The sequence below is a fragment of the Schistocerca gregaria genome, chromosome 3 (assembly GCF_023897955.1).
Source record: "Schistocerca gregaria isolate iqSchGreg1 chromosome 3, iqSchGreg1.2, whole genome shotgun sequence".
In the NCBI taxonomy this organism is placed as follows: Eukaryota; Metazoa; Arthropoda; class Insecta; order Orthoptera; family Acrididae; genus Schistocerca; species Schistocerca gregaria.
This window is the reverse complement of record NC_064922.1, coordinates 590954423-590977323: the sequence shown is the minus strand read 5'-3', so window position 1 is coordinate 590977323 and position 22901 is coordinate 590954423. Positions and strand designations below refer to the sequence as shown.

Genomic DNA, 22901 nt, shown 5'->3' with positions numbered 1-22901 from the left:
GTGTTTGCTGTCCGATTTATCAGCCGTTTTAGCAAATGATGCGTGGACTGTAGAACACTTTTTACTTTTTATCTGCCAAAGCAATATGGCGAAGGCCACTTAATTTTCAGTTTCAAATCTCCGTTTCTGTATGGTGTCTATCTTAGCCATTTTTCCACATGCCTGTTTCTAGCTGTCTTATGTCATTTGGGTCTCTGTCTTCATGTTCTATAGGTTTGACTTGGGTGCGTATGACCCCATTTGTATTTTGTGTTATAAAGCAAATCAAAAGAAACCAGCAGAAGTAACTAAAACTAGGAAACAGGAGCAGGGGTGGGTAATTGTCAAAGGAAAAAGAGATGCTGACAGAATAAAACATTTTTTCCCAGATAGAACAAGGCTAATAGAATATATAAAGTAGTTGCATGCATTTGCCTAAACCTTTTGATATCCTGTACAGATTGCTTGCAATTTGTAGAATAAAAATCATGATGATTTGGTTAGAACATAAAAAGGTAGTGAGGTGAATATCTTTGTGATTATTAAGTTGGATTATTGTTTTAGCAAAAGATACACAATGCAGTAGACAAGCTCACTGTTGATCATAATAGTCCATAAATAGTTAATGTGACGATTGTAGTGCCAAATTTGATTGGATTAATGTCAGTGACCTGTCCCCAATCAAATAATTACTTAATCTTAGTTGAGAAAGACCAGTTTGCAATTTGTGCGAACATGTTAGGATATGATGTCATAGTCATCATACATGCCATCCACCCTCTAATCATTCTGGTGACCATGCGTCTACATGCACCCAGAAAAACAGTATCTCTAAATTTAATAAATAATTAAATATATAAAAGACCCAGCTTAACTGATTGGGTCAGCCAAAATATGAGTTATCCAAAGCGACTGAAAACCACAAATAAAAAAGCGTTTATTTGTGGACACCATTGAAAGCGAGTTTGTGCAGGGCTGTTGGGACTGGAGAGGTTGATGTCTGCTGTTGAGTTGTTTCCCACTCACCAACACACTGGTCTATACAAAGTTACACAGTCACCAGTTTTCCATTCAAGTGGTTTTTTGTGTCCATTTCATGTGAATTTACATGCTGTGCTACAGTTTTTGAAGTTCACTGTACTATATATTAATGTACTGTAATACTGAAACAGTAATCTTAACTTTTATAAAGAACATAAGTGTAGCCGAGAAAGAGACTTGAATTTGTTTGATCTACAAAACTTTCAAAAATACCTACCATTCAGAATATTGTAATATTAGATTTCATAATTTCACAGAAAAATTCTCTAAAATGGCTTCCCTCCTTCCTTAGTTGTACCGTAGTTTAATTAGAGATTCTCTTGAAACAGTGGCCTGCTGTATGTTGAATGTTGCAACTCTGCAGACAAGCAGGAACACAATAAAAAGCAGTATTTTATACACCCTGAATTCAGTGTCTGTTGGTTCATATAATTTATTGGCAGATGATGTGGAAAATATTTGTTAATTTTGTTGGGGAAATTGCAAAAGTTCTGAATATGCATGTGCCTCACCTTCTGTATTTTATGACGGCTGAAGTTTTCAGTTTTGAAGAAAATTAACTTGCCGATAAACTTGTTTCAGGAGTCACTCACGTCCCCGAAAAATGTCATATCGTGGTCGGTACAGGTCAAGAAGCAGATCACGTTCCCCAAGGCGATACAGGTCTCGGTACTCGCATTCAAGATCACGCTCATACAGTCCACGGGGGAAATACTATGGTTACAGTGATAGGCGGAAAGAATTCTATCGCAGCCATTCTCGCAGTCCTATGTCATCTAGGAGAAGACATATTGGCAGCAGGGTAAGTACAAAACAATTTTTAATTTGCTGTATTCGCTCTTTCAATTGGTCTGTGGATTTCAGATGGTAGAATACATGGGCACTTAATCTCTAGCTCCTGCATTCCATGCTCTACTTGGGTAGGTTGAAGGTCACATTGCTTGTGGAAAATAAACATCCCTCAGGCATCTGCATACTGTATCACCAGTGATTCACAAGATGTGCTGTAGAGGGTGAGTGTAACTTCATGAAACACCCTGCATGTGCTTCTTGTTGAGATAGTGGAATAGAGGGAGTGGGGAGATTACCTGCTCGATTACCAATTTGCGGTCTAATGAGGGAGGGAACTGTGAGAACACTTGACAATCTACCTTCCCTCCCAGTTGTACCCCACACATCCCTGTCCTCCCCGCAACCTTATGTCCCCAGAACACAATTTATCCCTTAATGACTACTGTGCTTAGATGTGGTACAACATTTAATATTTTTATGACTGACTTCATTTAAAGATAAATGTCAGTTAGGCCTATATACTATTAAAACTTTTCCATTGTGTGCAATGTAGAGACTTAGTTCTAGAGAAAAAATGGGTAGGGCATTTTTAATGCAATTTTTGATAGAAGCTGGGACATAGTTTTTCGAGAAAAAGCATTGTGACCTTTAAATGTTGCCCCCACCCCAGTTTTCACAACCCACTAGTCAGGATGTTTAGTATGTGTTTGTGATACTCGCCCCTAGGACCATGCAAACATTTGTGACTACATGATTTTTTTCTCCTAATTTTGCTTCATTGACAGGACTATAAATTACAAATAGTTACTGGCTGCAAAATTGGTACTTAAAGTGTCTCAGAAAACTGCGTTGGCCTGAGATTGGGTGAATTTGGTAACGGAGATGTTTAATTCACCATTGTGCAATTCAATCCACTTTAGTAATAGTTTGGCTTTGTGACAATGTTGTGCCGGATGATGAAATCACTTTTGGGGAAGATATCAGTAACTGTTTAGCAGGTGGTATGCAAATATGTTCATGTTGTCCACTGCTACCATGGAGGCTTGCCTTATACCACCACCACAGATCCTAGGTGAATGTTCACAACAAGAAGACTGCCACACCATACTGCATCTGTTGTTGGAAGCATGTTTCAAGCAGCTGTACACCTGGTGTAACAAAAATGTTTCATCCAACCAGGCAACAAGTTTCTATAGATCCTTTTCAGTCCACTTCAATTATAATAGACAATTTTGCTGGTGCAGGATGCAAACATATGGAGATCGCCCATTACATATCTTCATGTTTAATAATGTCTGGGGCATCCATAATTGAAGTTCCAGTTTCAAAATGACATAGAAAGAGAATCACTGCTCAGAAAGACAGCAAATTATTGACACAAAGGTAAGCCTTATGAAAAAGGTAATGAAAAGTTGACCAGTAGATTGCACTGTGTCAGAATACACACACCAATAGATATGCAGTACATGACTCTTCCTCAGTTTGCATGGGAGACACCAAACATGACTGTCTCCATGAAGGATCACATGCTGCTGATACAGCCCTTTTTTAAAAGAAGGGTGGCTAGTGCCAGCAGCCCTGTGGAAGCCCAGGACAAAAGGCATTAGTCAGAAATCTAAGGGTCGGGATAAAATGATTACAAAATTTGAAGATACAAGTCCTTTCTAAGTGCAGTGTGGCAGTGGGAGGAAAGCAGTCGCCCAGACATCTGTTAATGTGGCCACAGCATTCCAGGAGAGGTCGAGCAGTATTGTGCAGATAACGCAGTACATGGGGAATTATACAAACATGGAATTTACCTGGGAGCACAGTGCATAAAATCCTTTTCTGCATTGCAGTTCATATAAAATCACTCATGTTCAGGAATTGCGTCTTGCTGACAAGCCTGCAAGACAAGATTTTTGCTTGAATTTCTTGCTTGCATAGAAGAGGATAATGAGTGTCTATGGAACATCCCGTGAACAGATAAATCCCATTTTCATCTCCAGGGGCATTTTCGTATAAAATTATGATGAATGTGGACAGTAGAAAGTCCACTCACACATCAGTTGATAAAATTTCATTCTGCAAGATAATTGTGTGACCTGGGTTGACAGAATTCTTCATTGTAGGGCTGCATTTTTCCTAGGCGTTGAGTCCAGCAGTACTGTACCTATAGTCACTGGTAAACGCCATGAGAATCTTGTACATTGTCGTTCCAACCATTCAGCAGCATGAATGTGTGGGTAGGATCATTTTTATCCAAGATGACACTCCTATGCGTGTGGCACAGCCAGTGAAACAGCTGCTGCAGAAGTGTTTTGAATATGCTGGGATTGTTATGTCATTTCCCAATAGCCTTGTCATTAAGATCACATGATCTTCACATGTGTGACTTGCTGTGGGATTGGAAAGATATTCTGTTCAGGGCTGCCATTATGACAGCAGCTCAAGGCATGCTTTGAGCAACGTATTCTAAAGTGACCCCTGAGAGACACTGATATGTTGTGGATCATGCTGTGCCTTGATTTCAGTTTGTGACAGAAGACAGTGGGCAGCATATAGAACATGAAACTTTGTGACAGATTAAAACTACATGCTTGGGTGAGTCTCGAACTTTGGACATTTTACCTTTTGTGAGCAAGTATTCTGACACCTGAGCAACCAAACATGATTCACGACCCATCCTGTCAGTGCCTCATCTCCTACATCCCAAACTTTGCAGATGCTCTCCTGTGGAACTTGAGGAGTAGCACTCCTGGGAAAAAGACACTGCCGAGACAATGGCTTAGCCATAGCCGGGGGGATGTGCCCGGAATGAAATTTTCACTCTGCAGCAGAAAGTGCACCGATATGAAGTAAGGCTGTGAGGACAGGTCATGAGTTGTGATTAGATAGTTCAATAGGTACACCACTTGCTTGTGAAAGGCAGTTTCATATGGCACAATGGCGAACGCACACACGCGTGCGTACTCTTTAGCTTTTGGAATTACTAGTCCCTTCTTTGGTATTAGGGAGAATGGTTTGGAGAATGTATGGTTTGGAGAATGTATGGTTTGGAGAATGTATGGTTTGGAGAATGTATGGTTTGGAGAATGTATGGTTTGGAGAATGTATGGTTTGGAGAATGTATGGTTTGGAGAATGTATGGTTTGGAGAATGTATGGTTTGGAGAATGTATGGTTTGGAGAATGTATGGTTTGGAGAATGTATGGTTTGGAGAATGTATGGTTTGGAGAATGTCACTTGTTAAAAGGGACCAACCTGATAAAAAGGAAGTGTCAAACGGTTGTTTGCCAATTTAATTGCTATGTATCAACTGTGAAAGTGTAGATCCAGTAAGTTTTCTTTAGGAATGACTAGCACCGAATTGTGGCTTGAACACCCAGTACTCAGTTGAACAAATTCATATTCTTGGTGAAAAAAACCTTGTTTCACAAAGGGACCAGCATCCAGCGCACGTTGGTCTATTGATTATTCATATGATTTTGAAACACATTCTGAGTTGATTTCTGAATGAATCAGAAGCTGATTTTTGAATGCATGCACAGTGTACGTGATAGGTCTGCCAGGGGAATCCCTGTCGCATCTAGAAGTAAACTTCCCTGCAGACAAAAGGGGACGAGGCCATACGAACTGAGCAAAATAAAGCCGAACAGGTGAATGCCAATTTTTGTTGGTGTGGTTGACTGGGTTTGCAAATGCTCAATGTTGTTATAGTTACTAGTGAAAGCCATAGATTCAGACTACCAGAGTGGAAAGAACGACTAAAAGGAAAAACAGGCTAGAAAGATTACTTGTTACCGTCTCGGTGTACCCAAGAAAATGAAATTGAAGTTTTTGGCCAGCCCGCTACACTAGTAAGGGCCAGCTATACAGTACCCGGCCAGTGTACCTTAAGTTCTAATCTGAGATTAGCATGGAAAACGCGTTGTGCGAGTCTGTAATAATGCCCAACCAGAGAATAAATGCAGGATAACTAAACTGGTGACTGTAGCAGGGTTAGTGAAGTTGACTGGAGAATAAGTTTTGATGCGGTCATTAATGGTTACAGTTACTGATAACAAGATTGTTTGTTAGAAGGAGGAAGGAGGTGAGCAACTGGAGCGTATGAATGAAATGTGAAACTATTACCTAACTTAAAGCTTTTTGCTTGTAGGAGCCAGAATAGGCATTTGATAGTGATTCTTCGTGAATTGTATTCTGTCCAGTCATAAAAATGACCATTTGCTCCAAAACAGTCTTGTTTATTTGGGGGGTATTAAAATTGCTGCAATATTAGACAGGCCTATTTCGTTTTATCTAACACAGTGACAAAATACGCGTAATCAGCTCCGGAAACACCAGTCTTGGGTACTCTTTGTATTAACAGCTTTTCCGTATTAGACAACGAACTTCGATGAGGTAATAGACTCTTTCGCAGAAAAGAAAGCACGCCATGTAAAGCCGTAGCGTGATTAGAGAGAAAGAATGCTAGGTCTTAAGGACTATAGAAATGTGTACTGTCTCTTACTTGTTTCTTGTCTTTACTGGTTTTATGTAGCCTATATTTAATTTTGTCACGCAAAACAGCAAGTTATTAGCTAATAGGCAATAAAAGTGCAAATTTTCTGAAGAGTTCTTGTGGTCCAGGTTATATATAATCCTATCCAGTATTAATTGCGAGGGGGCAGGCTGTCAAACTGGCAGACTGGGAGCCGGTTAAGCAACACAGGACATTTGAATTTCCACTATCCGGAATATAGTTTGATGGCATCCATTACAAAATGTACATATCTGAAATCGACAGAGTGAAATACAGTGAATTGCGATAGAAGAATGCTGTGAAGTGGCATAACAGTGGACTTTGTCACACTAAAGCCCAATAACACGTCTTACATTTACTCAGAGACATAAATTTTATGTCACTCTGCAGAAAGAGCTTTGCTTTTCTTGTAGCAACACTATGTACATTATTTTAAACTATTGGCTCACTACATCATGTGTCCTATGCTCTGGCTAGATCGCGTGACATGAGCTATGACCGGCTTACGAAAGCACACGGCAACCTCGATTTCAATGCTTCGGAAAGTAACATGCACTGTTCGGTGGAATTTGAATTATACTTTTGTAATATGAAAATATGCAGTGTACGTATTGCTGCACATCACAGATCTTTCCAAAACTATTTCACCCATTTATAAGACCATAATTCGATGTATTGATAAGTTTTACAGTTCCGAGGAAAAGTATACCGTCACTTAACACGGGAAAAGTGTCTTCACTCTGGAGAAAGTGTATTTTTATCTGGGAAATCCACGAAAAATCCAGGATTTTTTCCCCTCGTCCGCGTATACACCCAGTGTTTGTAATCCCAGAAACTAAACACTGTCAACCTCTTTAATACACATGCTTTCATATGTTACACAGATGCTGGAAGGAATCTCACAGGTTCTGCACTACATACAGTGTGTCTTCTCAAAGTTTTAATGACAGTTAATTAGCTTTCAACCATTTATTGAGAGTGAAAATTTGATTAGCAGCTATTTCTAAATCTGTACTTCGCTTGCTACTTGCTGCAATGTTCGTATTATCTGGGAGTGTAACAGACGAGGTCATTAATGTACGCAAAAAAAAGCAATGGACCCAAGATGGAACCTTAAGGAACAACACATGTAAATAATTCCCAATCATATTAAGACAACTGCCTACTGCACAGGTATTTTGCAATTTCTTATTTTATTTCCTGTTCGTTAGGACTCTAACCATTTTGCAACATTGCCAGTGACACCATAATATCTTAATTTACTTAAGAGAATGCTATCAATGATTTTTTACAGGTCACAGAAAATGTCAGTACCTGTAATGTATTATCCAATTAAATGGAAATAGCTTTCTCTATATCATAACCCCTAAATTCCAAGCTGTAACTTTCTAAATATATTACTTGCAGTCAAATGCTTAAGGAGACACTTGAACATAAGGTTTCAGTATCTCTTTGTCCCCCCCCCCCCTATTGTAAAGAGGCTTAACTTCGGCATATTGGAAATCTTCCGCTGATAAGAGATTGCTCATGCAAGTTGAGTTCTATGTTAAGTTATACATATAATGAATCTGTGATTAACTTTGTTGATGTTACCATATCCACTGGAATACTTAGATTGTAAGGATTTTATGATGAATGATACTACTTTGGGACATGGGTAGTCTCCATTTTACTGAAGTTACTTTTAAAGACTGGTCTCAGATACTCCATTGCACTGTTCACCAAACTTAGTAACCCTAAGCTGTCAGTAACAGAAATGAAGTACTTGTTTAAGAGGTTTGCAATATTACATGGATTTTTAACAAAAGGATTTTTTAAATAACTATAAAGTTGTGCCTTAGATTTTCAAGAATCTCCTCAGAAAAGTAGCATGTTCCTTCATTTTCATCTCCAGTGTGGTGGCACTCTTTGAGTTAAGTGATTATAGATTAGATTTAAAAGGGAGTGTTCTGGAAAGGGCTTACTACAAATCACCATATCAATATTAAGAGAATGTTTGACTCCAGAGATTTCATGTCAGTGTGCACAATAATGTTGCTCTTCTTCAAAGTACTTTTGTTGACTTCATGTAAAAATTGCTGCTTAATGTTGATTTTTCAATTGTTTTTTCATTTTAATTAATTTTACATTAGAAAAATCAATATTCAATAATGTTATAGATATTCAATATGATTCTTTTCTTTGTATTGTCAAATACTTTGGGATTCAGGTTTATTGTTTACTCTGTCAGTAATTAAGACTTATTTGTATATAAATACTTCACATCAGGTACCTGGAATCTCTGGTATAAGAATTACATTATTTGTATTTTCTTTGACACAGGAAAACCCGCAACCTAGCCGGTGCCTGGGAATATTTGGCTTAAGCATCTACACCACAGAGCAGCAGCTGCATCACATCATGTCAAAGTATGGGCCTGTGGAAAGGGTTCAGGTTGTTATTGATGCAAAGGTGTGTTCTTGTGTGCACGCACTTCTGTGGGCGCAAGTTGGATTTCACATTAAACTTAGAAATTTACTGTAATTTGGTTTAATTATTTCAAATTAGAATCTCAAGATTCATTTTCAACAATATTATCAAAAGGATAGATTGTTTCTCACCTTAGTTGACAAATTGAACTGCAGACAGGCACAATACACTTAGACATTAAGTTCTCACCTAGGCATTGAGCTCTCTCCCAAAACCATGATCAGAAAGGAAATGAAAACGCATATACAAGCAGGGAGTGGCAACTGACCCTTAACATAGACAAATGTAATGTATTGCGAATACATATGATAGTGGAACAAACACTGGTAGCAGTTCTGTTAAATATCTGGGAGTATGCGTGCGGAACGATTTGAAATGGAATGATCATATAAAATTAATTGTTGGTAAGGCGGGTACCAGGTTGAGATTCATTGGGAGAGTCCTTAGAAAATGTAGTCCATGAACAAAGGAGGTGGCTTACAAAGCACTCGTTCGACCTATACTTGAGTATTGCTCATCAGTGTGGGATCCGTACCAGATCGGGTTGACGGAGGAGATAGAGAAGATCCAAAGAAGAGCGACGCGTTTCGTCACAGGGTTATTTGGTAACCGTGATAGCGTTACGGAGATGTTTAGCAAACTCGAGTGGCAGACTCTGCAAGAGAGGCGCTCTGCATCGCGGTGTAGCTTGCTGTCCAGGTTTCGAGAGGGTGCGTTTCTGGATGAGGTATCGAATATACTGCTTCCCCCTACTTATACCTCCCGTGAATATCACAAATGAAAAATTAGAGAGATTCGAACGCGCATGGAGGCTTTCAGACAGTCGTTCTTCCCGCGAACCATACGAGACTTGAACAGAAAAGGGAGGTAATGACAGTGGCACCGTTGGGTGGCTTGCGGAGTATGAATGTAGATGTAGACCTCACACTCTAGACTGCTCTCTCCACTCAAAATGCAATTGTTGCTCATTTAGTGGAAGCAGCAGTCCACAGTCAGGTCAGGAAGCTGGAGGGATAGCAGGGTATTTGGGGGGGGGGGGGGTCAGCACTGTCTTGAGGAGTGTGTAGGGTGTAGGTGACAGGATGAGGCTGCCAAGTGCAGTGTTAGGTGGCTGTGAGGAAAGGATTAGTGGGGTGCCAAAAGAGGAACAGAGAATGTGAAAATACTGGAGGGTATGTTGGCAGAGAGAGTAGTGCACAACAGGGATTAGGTGGATGTGAATTGGGAGGAGCCATAATACGGGGACACACTGTTGGGTGGAGGTTATGGAGGCAGTAGGTTACTGTAGGGTGTAGGTTGAGGCCAGGATGTTTTTGGCAATGCAGAATGTGTTGTAAGGCTAACTCCCCAGCACAGGTCAGAAAACTGGTGGTGGAGGAGAGGATCCAGAAGGCCTGGTTTCTGAAGCAGCCACTAAAATCGTGATAGTTCAGCTGCATGTTGTGCTGCAGAGTGGTCCACTTCATTCTTGGTGACAGTTTGGCAGTGGCCATCCATTCTGGTGGACAGTTGTTTGGTAGTTAGATCAGCATAAAAACTGTTCAAAGGTTGCAGTGGAGCTGGTATATGACATGACTGCTTTCACATATGGCCCAGTCTCTGAAGGGGTAGGGTAAGCCCATGACAGGACTGGAGTAGAAAGTAGTGGGTGGGTGGATTGTGCAGGTTTTGCCGCCGTTATGTCCCTGTGGAAGACTCAGGTGCAAGTGGTTATGGTTTTCAGGGTCCTATCCTAAGAACACCAACTTTACAGTAGAAGAAGGGTCAGCCATACATAGATCATGACCTACCTGATCATCCTCCTTGTGGACAAAGGTTCCACCACTGTTGTTATGAATCACAGTTGCTACCTGGTGGAAAGCCCCTGCCAGTTGTCTTGACTCCTCTACCAGTAAACTGCACCACAGTGGTCCCATCCCAGTAGTCCAGTATGACCACAAATCCACGCTTAAAGCCTTAGATCTTTTCCGGAAAGTCTCCCACGAATCCAGTTTTCTCCTTGCCCCTACGAGACCAGCACACCCATCTTCTATGTACTCCCCAAAATCTGCAACACCAACAATACTGGATGCTCCATTGTAGCTGGTTATTGTACTCCCACTGAAAGAACTGACACACCTGTAACCAGTTGTGTGAAACCCAACCTCCCACATCTGAGGACAGTCACTCCCTTCAGACTCCCCACAATCCCTACTTCTTTACCTCCTGGATCCACAATTGTCACTGTTGATGCCACTTTCCTTAACACAAACATCCCTCATTTCCATGGTCTTGTTGCTATTGAACACGTCTTCCAGAGTGCATACCCATCACCTCATTTCTCATACACTTTACTGACTTTATCCTCGCACACTACTTCTCCTTTGAAGGAAAGGTACATAAACAAATCTGCAGTACAGCCCTGAGCACTCATCTGGCACCCTGCTATGCCAACCTGTTTATGGGCAGCGTAGAGAACACCTTCCTAGCCTCTGAAAAACCCAAATGCCTGGTCTGGCTCATGTTCATTGTTGATATCTTCATTGTTGATATCTTCATGATATGGACTCATGGCCAAGATACCCTATCCTCATGCTGATCACCTTGTCTCCCATCCACTTCACCTGGTCTTCTTGAACCCAGTGTGTCGCATTCTCACATATTGACCAACTCCTCTCTGATAGCACCATCCTAACTTCTGTCCACATTAAATCTATCGGAAGTATCAGCCTGTAGACAGCTACCATCGCTTCCCTGCCAATTAATATGTTGTTGTTACATGAAATGTGGGACATTCTACTCGATTGAACCAATCAGTACTATGTATTCCAGTCCTGTAGCTGTCTTACCCTTCCCCGTCATGAGGCAGGGCCACCCGTGAAAGCAGCCATGTCATATACCAGCTCTGCTGCAGTCATTGCACAGGTTTTTATGTTGTTGTGACTGCCAACCAGCTGTCCACTAGGAAATGGCTACTAAACTGTGGTCAAGAGCAAAGTAGACAAATGCAGCTGAACATAATGTGCTACTTCAGAATCCATGCCATCTGGATCCTCACCTCCACAACCAGCTTCTCTGAAATGCTCATATGGGAGTTAGCCTTAGAATACATTCTATCTATCTATATCCGGTTCCCGCTCCAGCTACTGCCGGGTCTGGGTGCTGACAAGTTCTCTCCATTTGGCTTGGTCCTCCCTCCACTTTCCTTCCTCCACTTGCTGCCAGGTCACACCTCTCCTTGCCACAGATTTTCTTAATCCATTTTCCCATCGTGTTCTTGGATGGAAAAAGACCTAGAGAGCACCCATCTTTAGTTCTTCAATAATTTTGGGAAGTCTCTGCCCATGCATCCTCTTAACATGCCCATACCATCTTAATATCTTTTCAATTTCGTCTCTCATACTTTCTTGTTTAAGGTCCTTTCTAATCTCTAAATTCCTTACTATGTCTATTCTTGTTTTTCCCTTAACTGCTCTGAAAAATTTCATTTCCCCTGCTTGCATTCTGCTCCAGTCCCTTTCTGTCATTGTCCATGTTTCTCCAACATAGGTGACAACAGGGAAGTAATAATTCTTATATATAAGAAGTTTTGCTTTTTCTGAAACTCCTTATTCCAAATCAGATGTTTTATTGTTTGGTAGAAATTGCCTCCATTCTGTAACCTCCCATTAATTTCGTTGTTTATTGTTCCATCCCTAGATATTTCACTCCCAAAATAAGTGAAACTTTCTACCACATTTAGAGGTTCTCCATTCAAGATACTATTCCTGTTGATCCCTTTCTCTCTTTCAAATACCATTACTTCACTCCTATCTTTATTTTTAACCCAAACCCTTTCATTATTTCCTTCCACGCATCAAATTGTAACTGTACATCTATCCCTTGATCCCCCCATATTACTATATCCGCAAAAATCATATTCTTGTGTTTTTCTTTTACTCTATCTTTAACTGCCCTTTTCATTCCCTCCATCACAACATCAAAAAGTGTAGGAGGTTAAATACGGTAAGCAAGGAAATATTCACTCAAATCTAAGCCACACTTCCAAAAAACTCCTGCGGCTTAGAATAGAGTCCAAAATAAGTGCAAGTTAATGAAAAATGTTGGTAGGTGCTGCCACAACTAACTTCTGCCGTTGAATATATGTAGTGCTACACAGGCATGCTTTGCAGGCACAAAGATAAATACTGGCGCCAAAACATCTGCGTCAGTAAATAAATTACATGAAAAGGTAGAAGAATGTAAACTTTATGCCATGTATTCTTTCGTGTTTGCTGCTATCTCGTTTAAATCCTGTCTGCCTAATAAACTACGAAACTAGAGCGAGACAACAGCAAACGTGGAGGAATATACATATTATCTCATGTTTATATTCAAATTATTCTTATGCTAAATAGTGATAGTCAGAAATGAAGCATGGCAACTGACTAGATTTTTAAATCAAAGATGACTCTAATTTTTGTGCAGAATGTAATGTACTAAAGAGGCCTGCAAAGATTTTAAAAAGGAGAAAAATTTTTGCTAAACTCTTGTTCAGAACATCTTGTATCATACACAGTCTATTATTTGGTTCTTGTTGATCATTATCAAAGAAAGCAGCAGTGTAAGTAACAACAAATAGCAGTCTCTTGCCATTGTTTCGCTTATGAGACTATTCCTCTCTCTCTCTCACATTTTGTTTTATTTTAGCCCACACAAAAGCAAGCTATGCCGCGAGTAGAGACAGGTCGTAAACACTCACTATCAGAATGAGATAAACAATGCATGACGCATTACAATAATGCATTTTCCGCTTAAAGTGACGTAAACACCTATAACAAAGAATGCCACTTACCAGATCAAGGCAAAATTAGCAATTGATTCAATCCAGATGAAGCACGTGAAAAAGTAAGGGTACCCGTACAAATATGGATGGAGTGCCTGACACACAGAAGCGGCTACTTGGTAAAGCTCAAGTGTTAAGCTTAAGACTCGAACCAAACTACTGTAACTCTATCTTCATCCATTCGACCTAAATTGTGTCTCATGTTACAATGGACCAACTTTGTTTCGATTTGGACGTGCGGTCTAAAACTTTTCTCTCCCCTTGAATTTAGTCTCAAATTTCAGGTGCGGCTTAGATTCGGGAAATTTATTTTTCCTTGATTTCGAGTTACATTTTTCATGTGCTGCTTTGAATACTTCAAAATAAGACAAGGACTTACCGTACTTACTCGAATCTGAGTTCCCCAGTGGTGTTCTAATTGTAAAGTTGTTTCCTCTGTACATTGTCTTTATTACATTAATGTATCCATCTTCTATATCTATCTTCTTCAGTTCTTCCCAGAGTCTTTCCCTGTTAACTGAGTCATATGCCTTTTCTATGTCTATAAAAACCATTATCACCCTTTTGTTATACTCCCAACTTTTTTCCATAAATTGACGGATAGAAAATATCACGTCGATCGTGCTGCTCCTTTCCTAAACCCATGTTGTTCTTCACTCAGCTCCATTTCTATCTTTTCACTTATTCGATTCAGTAAAATTCTTTCAAAAATGTCTTTTATTGCCTTTTTTGAAGATGGGAACAATTCTCCACTTCCAAAATCTTTCCGGCCTGAAAAACCCATTCTCTGCTACCAAAATCATTCTGGCCATAACAAATTGTTCTCACACCCTCCACAGAACAGTTACTGCCCCTGTCTTGTCACCTTCCAATTCACATCCCCTCACTATGATTGTGCACTGCTGTCTGCCAGTGCACCTACAGCCCACCAGTTCTGCACCTAACAGTCTTATCATGCCACCTAGTCCCTGCACACTCCTGGCAGTGCTGACATCCCCCCCCCCCCTTCCTCCATGCCACAATCCCTACCATGTCACTGACCAAATCTGGACTGTTGTTTCCACTTGATGGTCACATTTGCATTCTGGTTTGCGTGCGCACACGTGCGCCTGCTGAAGAAGCCTTTTGCGTCAAAGTCGTGCAACAGTCTCTTCATTGTGCCTGTCTCACCTTGACATAGCAATCTATCCACTTAATATTGTTGATATTACAACCTGAATGTTGTATGGTAATGATCACATTTATAATTTTTATGAAGTTTTCTAATATAATACTGCTGTATGAATTAACTCGAGCAGTTTTGTGTGTAACTTTGAAAGTCTGTTTAATGTTAAGATTTGGGTTGTGATAGTCATTGCCAATAACTATTGGCAGTCACTGTTTGAGACATCAACCGTGTTGTTTTACTATTGGTGTTGTGAAAATTTCAATTTAATAATTTATTATTTTCATTTTAGACTGGTAGGTCCCGTGGGTTCTCATTTGTGTACTTTGAAAGTGCTGAGGATGCAAAGGTGGCTAAAGAACAATGTACAGGAATGGAAATTGATGGAAGACGAATTAGAGTTGACTTTTCAATCACACAGAGAGCCCATACACCTACACCAGGGATTTACATGGGCAAACCTACATAGTGAGTAAATATTTTTACTTCATTAGATAATGCTAAATTGTCATTTGTGTCTTGACTGAACTATGTGTGTATGACAATTAAATTTTGTGCTACACAACTTAAGATTAGGACTACTTAAGAAGTAAAGGGATTTTGAAATGTAAAAATTTGCTACTACATATTAGTCAATAAAATATTTTACTGCAGTAGATATTATTTTTAGTTTGAATTAATATTATATTTAATTAAACTCTCAATATTGCACTATTCCATCAGTTTAATGTTTGTTTCAGTTTGACTGATGGCAGGGGCCAGTGGGGTGGTAGACAGAAAGGCGACAAGTGAGTGTCTTTTTTTTATTTTTTGTCTTAATATACTTGTCTGTTTGAGGTGTGGTGAAATGAACCACTATACCAGTAGTAGTTGTGTTTGAAAGAAACTGTCTCATTTCTGTGTATCACTCCACTCAGTGTTAAGTCCATTGCTGAGCATATTAAAAGAAAACTTACCCCCTACACACCCCCCTACACACACACACACACACACACACACACACACACACACACACACACACACACACACACAATTTATTTAGTGGTTGTAAGTATAATATTCATATTTTGTGGTAATATTAAAATGTGTTAGTTACAAAATAGAGCAGCTCACATTAATTTAAAGAAAGTGACTTTTATTTGGAAGATAGTAGTCAAAAAGGCTCTTTCTTTGAAACTGTCACTGTTATGTTAGCATATATTCCTGAATATGACAACTGTAGCATTCTGCTTTTTCCGTATGCTTAAATGAACACTGTATCTGTTGTGCCATTTTTGTGGGAGGAAATTTTAGGCAGTGTTGGTATTCCCCCCTCTTGTGATTAGTAAATCAGTAAGTAAAAATTATCATCATTATTATTAGTACTAGTAGTAAGAAAGCTGATGATTCAGAAGGCATCCACATTGCTTGACAAAGCTGTTATTCTTTGGCTTGTTGATTTGGGAGTACTGAAGCCAAATTGAGTGCTTTTTCAGCCATGTAAAGACAGTGAAATCCATCTTAAAACTAGATAAACACTATCTCCATTGTCTATATTTACTTGTTCTTGTGTTACATGCTTTAGCAATGACCAGTTTTAGAAACTGGTATATATTTCAGTGTGATGCTATTTATCGTTACATACCAGAAGCTGTGCTTATCTCTTAAAAAATTAATCCAAGGAAACTGAAATGAATTGGCTGACTCTGTATCAAAATACTCAATTCCCCAGTTGACTGTTACACCAGCTGTTATTATATTTTTATCTTGGCACCTATATTGTTTCTGGTAGTGCTTTATCGAGCTGCTGGTTTGGCTTTCATTAAATGGACTTTCAAATTTTTGACTTGTTATGAAGGTAAAGAATGAAGTATCTATCAAATGTAGCTATATTATGTTGCTGCCTTATTCAAGCATCAATCCTTTTTAATGTGCTAATCAGTAATGTTAAATTTACAGTGATTATTATGGTGGTTACCGAGGTGGTGGAGGCTATAGAGGTAGATCACCATCCCCGTATTATCGCAGACGTCGATACGAACGCTCTCGTTCCCGTTCATATTCTCCACGTAAGTACTGAAAGTCAATATTTGAGCAATAAAGAGTTAAAATTCATCCGTATCAATAAAGTAGTTTTTGAATTGTGAAGATTTTATCATTTCTTTCCGTGTGTTTATTGACATAACATTTTGTACGGTTATTACAGGTCGATATTAAGCGCCTAAGAAGGAGATTGGGGCTACTCATGGATAATCTGCTATTCATAACATTGTTCCCATATATCGGCTGGCAATAATATGTTAGTCTCCTTTGAGGGAGAGTTTCATTTCTGATGTAGTTATTTACTAGCCAGCCACTTGTGTCAGCTTCTGTTAAGTGCTGTAGGACGATTTAAATTTCACCGTTTCAAGTTTTTAGACGGGAACACTGTTTTTAAGTTTTCAGTAACATTTGTTGCCATAGTTTGAGAAGCGTATTAAAATCCATTGGCAACAGAAGTTTTGTGTTCAGTTTATGTGCCTTGATGTAATTGACAAGTTCATTTTTATGACATTCTCATAAATAGATATGTTGTATTTTAATCTTAGTTTTTTCATCCATTTTTTGTTGCTGCATATAAGTTTTAAATAGCTAATAAAGTCAGCATTAATTTATGTAATTATCACTTCAAAAGATTTCCATTGGATTCATTCTCAAGAAAATACCTTTTTTTTTTTCATTAAACTTTTTGGCACAGAATCAATGTTTTTGTTGTGTTGCTCTTTGAATGTAAAATCAGTTACCCTTTTACCATGCCTGTATCAATAGAATAAATATCAGTTTGAATTTGTATTACATTCTAACATGTTTGTTTTTATTTTTTGTAAGGTTGTGAAGCAAGAGGTGTAGGCTGAAAATTGGGTTTGAAGTATCTTCTGGGGAAGAATACTGAAATGAAAAACCAAGTTTGAATATTGAAGAATGAAAAGAATGTCAGAAATATCATAGAAAGTCCGAAGTGTTTCAAGCAACTTCAGTTGCAAGAAATTTCCAGCTTTTCTTTTAGAATCGCAAGAGTCATTGAATTTTCAAGTTAGTTGTTCGAAGAAAAAGAAAAACTGAAGCATGAAGCGTGAAGGGAGTGACAGGTTGCGAAAATGGAAAACATGAAACCGAAGACAAGAAAAGACTGTAAGTTCTGGGGTGGTTGAAGGGCATATTAGTAGGATGTGACACACAATATTGTGGGACAGCATTTTGAAAACTGAAATGCTCCAAAATCTACTATAATTGTACATAAAGTTGTCAGTGACTTTACACTGTGGACTTGTAACATACAGATCAAACAAATGGTTAGGTGGTTGACAATAATTCAATATGTGTAACCCTATAATAAATGAATGTGAACTGAGATGTTAAATGTCATAGGCACAATACACAGCACCAGGTGTTGGTGTGCAATAAACCATTATACTTAGAGTTCAGATAGCCTACATTTCCTTACATTACAAAGACAGTGAAACCACACTAACTTCCACGTTATTCCTTTGTGAACTGATGCATGAAAGTGCAAGTTATTTTGATACGTACGTCACTGAATATATTGATGGGGTGGGGTATTTGCAAGCCTCTGAAAATTCCCTCCATTTTTTTTGAGAAGGTTTAACAGTTGTGAAATTCAGGTGACTTGTAAGCAGGTGGGAATTGGCTTTCTCACGTCACTTGACAATGGAATTGTTATTACATTTGGAGTCCAGTTTTTCAGGCTAGTCTGGAACATATTGTATCTGAAAATTTTTATACTGGTCATATCAAAATTTAATTATTCAGTGAATGTAAGTTTAGGTCATAAATTTAAAATATTTAAATGTTTTGATGCAAAGATGTTAGTTGTAAAGTGTATGCATACTGACATTAAAACCCAGAATTCATGTTCCATTAGCTTTATTGTACCTGCAGCTTTTCTTCAACTTTAATTCACAGCAATAAATTCTTGGGCAGATGTGCTGCAATTCCTTCCTTGTTTTGATACATTAACAAACTACTAAGTTATGGGTAGGCCATAATATTGTTAAAATAGCTCAAATAAAAAAGTTAATTTGCACTTTTACTTGGAGGACACTGTGATTTCACCTAGTAAATTGACCATTAAGTATTTAAATGCTCATCCCAGCAATCTGTTGTAAGATACCAATTAATTTTTAGGAAGAAAACTATTGCTGATGTGGTAAAATCAACCATTTTACTTCTACGTAAATTTAAATTTTGCCTCTTTTTTGAGATACATGAAGTCTGGGTTTTGTGATTATTTGGATGCAAATCAATCTAATCCTTTTCATTCTCAAATTTACTGGTGCCGTGTCATGAAGCGTGTGGATCTTCTCATATTATTCACTGTGGCAAGTTTATAGTTCCTGAATGACACTAATTGCCAACAGTTGCTGCATAATATGGCTTTCAGTTTGTGTCTTCTGTAACTTTTATTTAGTGTATGCTGATCTTTCATTGCCACTACCTAAAGAACTGGGGTATGATATAAAAGCACACAAAATGAAAATCCAGTTTGTTAGTGTTTACATCGACATGCAATGTGCCTTATAACCAGGATAACATTGGCAATTCTGTCTCTTAGGAACTTAAGCCATTGCAAGAAAGAAAAATACGAAAATAGTAAAGTCATACTGGGTATCAGTGATGGAATTTACAGAGGCTAGGTCAAATACACAGTAATGCCAGTTACAGGATGTGAAGGATTTAGCAAAGAAAGGGACATTTTCAGTGTGTTTAGTATTTGAAAACAATGTTGGACTTCAAAAACAAACATACAATGCGCTAGAAAATTTCCAGTGTTTGAGAGTATTTTACGTCGTCATCCATTTCCCCATATGAAATAGGCATAGTTCCTGAAGATATTTATCTTCAGGCCCAAGAAATGAAAACAATATTTTCATGAATATTACAGCTGAAATTGCCATTTAGATCAGAATGATTTTCATCCTAGGAATTTCTTTATTGAACCCGAATGCACGGCTGTAATAATGTTTATTCTAGTTATAATGAAACTGGTTTGCACGTGTGTTTAAAATTACCAATACTTTCTAACCAAGTGCTAATTGTTGCTTTCAGAAGTATTTGTGGATCCCATGTATTTATTTCTTCATTATTTTGTATGCAATTAAGAATATTGGATGTTCTAAAGTACTACAAAAAAAATCTGAAAGATGAGTGTTTGTGAATTGGAAGTTAAAGACTGATGATTATCCTGCAATGTACTTAAATATTGGATTTCATGATTGCTACATTTTGTATTCAGTATAATGATGTAGTACACTGCTTATATAATCAACCTAAAAGGCTTGCTTGAAAAGATGCATCATTAGTGAAATAAGAACACAGAAAATTGTGAAATAATGTTGTTGATGCATGCTTTTAATAGTATCTTCTCAGTGTGTAATAATAGTTCCTGTGTTCCACAAGTTATTTTGTGGTATTGACCACATCTCGCATGTGTAAGTAGTTTAACATCTAATCAGCATAGTGGATATTGTTAACTAATTATAAATTAAAAAAATTATGTGAATACTGCATTCACTGGTATTACTACTCCGGGAAACTTATTTTACATTATTAATCGATATTTCGCAACAGATATGCCACATTCCATTTTCTTTAGATTCTACAAAATCAGAAAGCAGCTCCTTGGAATAGGTGAGTTGAGTACTAGTGTGAATTACTCTACTATTCACTGTTTATATCATTCCTTTATTTTTCTTAGTTTCTGGTCCAAATGGAGAACAGAACTCCCATGCATTTTCTGTTTGGTGTTGTTTTTTTTAAAAATACATGATTGATTGCATCTTTATTTTTGTAACTCCCGCCCCCCCCCCTCTCTCTCTCTCTCTCTCTCTCTCTCTCTCTCTCTCTCTCTCTCTCTCTCTCTCTCTCTCTCTCTGTTGTTTTGCTCCACCATGTACATACCAAATTAGCTTCTATTTTTTTCAGTAGTTTATTGTCGAGTAAGGCTATAGTTAAGAACGTGGTTTTCCAGCAGAATTATAGCTGGAAAACTGGGGGGGGGGGGGGGCAGAACTACCTCATTGAAGTGAGGATTGTCACATAGTGCTGGAATTCCTGCATCTGTTGGGTATGGAATTGCTGCATCTGTTGGACGTGTGTGGACATTTCTGCAAGATCACAAGCAAGAGAATGGAGTCTGATGTATTGGTTTTGATGCATTCCAGCGGTCAAGAGTGGTCACATGATTACATTATATGTGATTGTTATTTCAGTTGAATGTCTGTCGACACACAGTATGTATTATGTGGACAGTGAGCTGTTAATTTTGGAAGTACAAAAATATACCAGATATTTATAAATTGCTCACATCATAAAAACTGAAAAGGAGAGTTCCCCAGCTGCGAGATGGTCTTTTTGAAACCAAATGAGTGGCGATAACAGTTTAAGATCGCAGGTATCACACCCTGCAGCCGTTCACCTAGTGGGCTCTCATTTGCAAGTAATTGACGAAGAAAATTGTGAATGATGCTCAGTAACTTTAAGTCAAATTGCATGGTCTGGTTACATGCTGTAATGGATAGGGTAATAGCTTCACATTAAAAGAGCTTGTGGGTTCAAATCTTGTCATATGCAGTAAATTCTTTTGATCTTAAATCTTTATCAAAAATATCAGTCATTATTTTTTTTCAGTTAATTGATTTAAGTGTGTGTTTTTTCCCCCCACTGATTTTAATCACTGTATGAACCTTTATTTCATTTTTTCCTTGATGTCATTCTTCAAATTTAAATTTTTGTTAATATGAATTTAATTGTATTTATCTGTTATAATATCCAAGGAACAAAGATGCTGTGACTTACCAAACGAGAAAGTGCTGGTAGATAAACACACACACACGTGTAAATGCAAAGAGGTTGGGCAAAGATGTCAGTCAAGCGGAAGTACAGAGGCAAAGATGTTGTTGAATGACAGGTGAGGTACGAGTGGCGGCAACTTGAAATTAGTAGAGGTTGAGGCCTCGTGGGTAATGTGAAGAGAGAATATATTGAAGGGCAAGTTCCAATCTCCGGAGTTCCGATAGGTTGGTGTCAATGGGAAGTATCCAGAAAACCCAGGTGGTGTAACACTGTGCCAAGATGTGCTGGCCTGCACCAAGGCATGTTTAGCCACAGGGTGATCCTCATTACCAACAAACACAGTCTGCCTTTGCCTGTTCATGTGAATGGACAGTTTGTTGCTGGTCATTCCCACATAGAAGGCTTCACAGTGTAGGCATGTCAGTTGGTAAGTCACACAGGTGCTTTCACACGTGGCTCTGCCTTTGATCGTGTACACCTTCCAGGTTACAGGACTGGAGTAGGTGGTGGTGGGATGGTGCATGGGACAGTTCTTACACCGGGGGCGGTTACAAGGGTAGGAGCCAGAGGGTAGGGAAGGTGGTTTGGGGATTTCATAGGGATGAACCAAGAGGTTACGAAGATTAGGTGGACGGCGAAAAGACACTTGGTGGAGTGGGGAGGATTTTATGAAGGATGGATCTCATTTCAAGGCAGGATTTGAGGAAGTCGTACCCCTGCTTAGGAGCGGCATTCAGTCTGATCCAGTCCCGGAAAGTATCCTGTCAAAAGTGGGGCACTTTTGGGGTTCTTCTGTGGGAGGATCTGGGTTTGAGGGAATGAGGAAGTGGCTCTGGTTATTTGCTTCTGTATCAGGTCGGGAGGGTAGTTGCGGGATGCAAAATCTGTTTTCAGGTTATTGGTGTAATGGTTCAGGGATTCAGGACTGGAGCAGACTCATTTGCCATGAAGACCTAAGCTGTAGGGAAGGGACTGTTTGATATGGAATGGGTGGCAGCTGTCCTAATGGTGGTGGTACTGTAGCTTGTTGGTGGGTTTAATATGGGTGGAGATGTGTGTGAAGCTGGCCATTGGACAGATGGAGGTCAACGTTGATGAAAGTGGCATGGCATTTGGAGTAGGACCAGGTGACTCTGATGGAACCGAAGGAGTTGAGGTTGGAGAGGAAATTCTGGAGTTCTTCACTGAGAGTCCAGATCATGAAGATGTCATCAATAAATCTGTACCAAACTCTACCAACCAGTGCTATCTCATTTGATAAGTCACAGTATCTTTGTTTTTTATATATAGTTTTCCCATGTGGACTGTTTCTTTCT

At 38.9% G+C, this 22901-nt stretch overlaps 1 protein-coding gene across 4 annotated transcripts in view; it reads left to right on the top strand.

Annotated features, from left to right (window-relative positions):
• Window positions 1–20569, top strand: part of LOC126353905 (transformer-2 protein homolog alpha-like) — a 50648-nt gene extending 30079 nt beyond the window's left edge. The window contains exons 4-9 of one of the 4 annotated variants that reach the window (XM_050003130.1): window positions 1603–1822; window positions 8639–8767; window positions 15047–15222; window positions 15495–15542; window positions 16693–16802; window positions 17602–20569. In XM_050003130.1, coding sequence (XP_049859087.1) covers window positions 1603–1822; window positions 8639–8767; window positions 15047–15222; window positions 15495–15542; window positions 16693–16802; window positions 17602–17627 — 709 coding nt within the window. In that variant the 3' untranslated portion in view covers window positions 17628–20569. Of the gene's footprint in view, window positions 1–1602; window positions 1823–8638; window positions 8768–15046; window positions 15223–15494; window positions 15543–16692; window positions 16803–16939; window positions 17577–17601 lie in introns of those variants that run through there. The other 3 variants (XM_050003131.1, XM_050003132.1, XM_050003133.1) reach the window with 3 other exon arrangements.
• Window positions 20570–22901: the final 2332 nt, after the last annotated feature.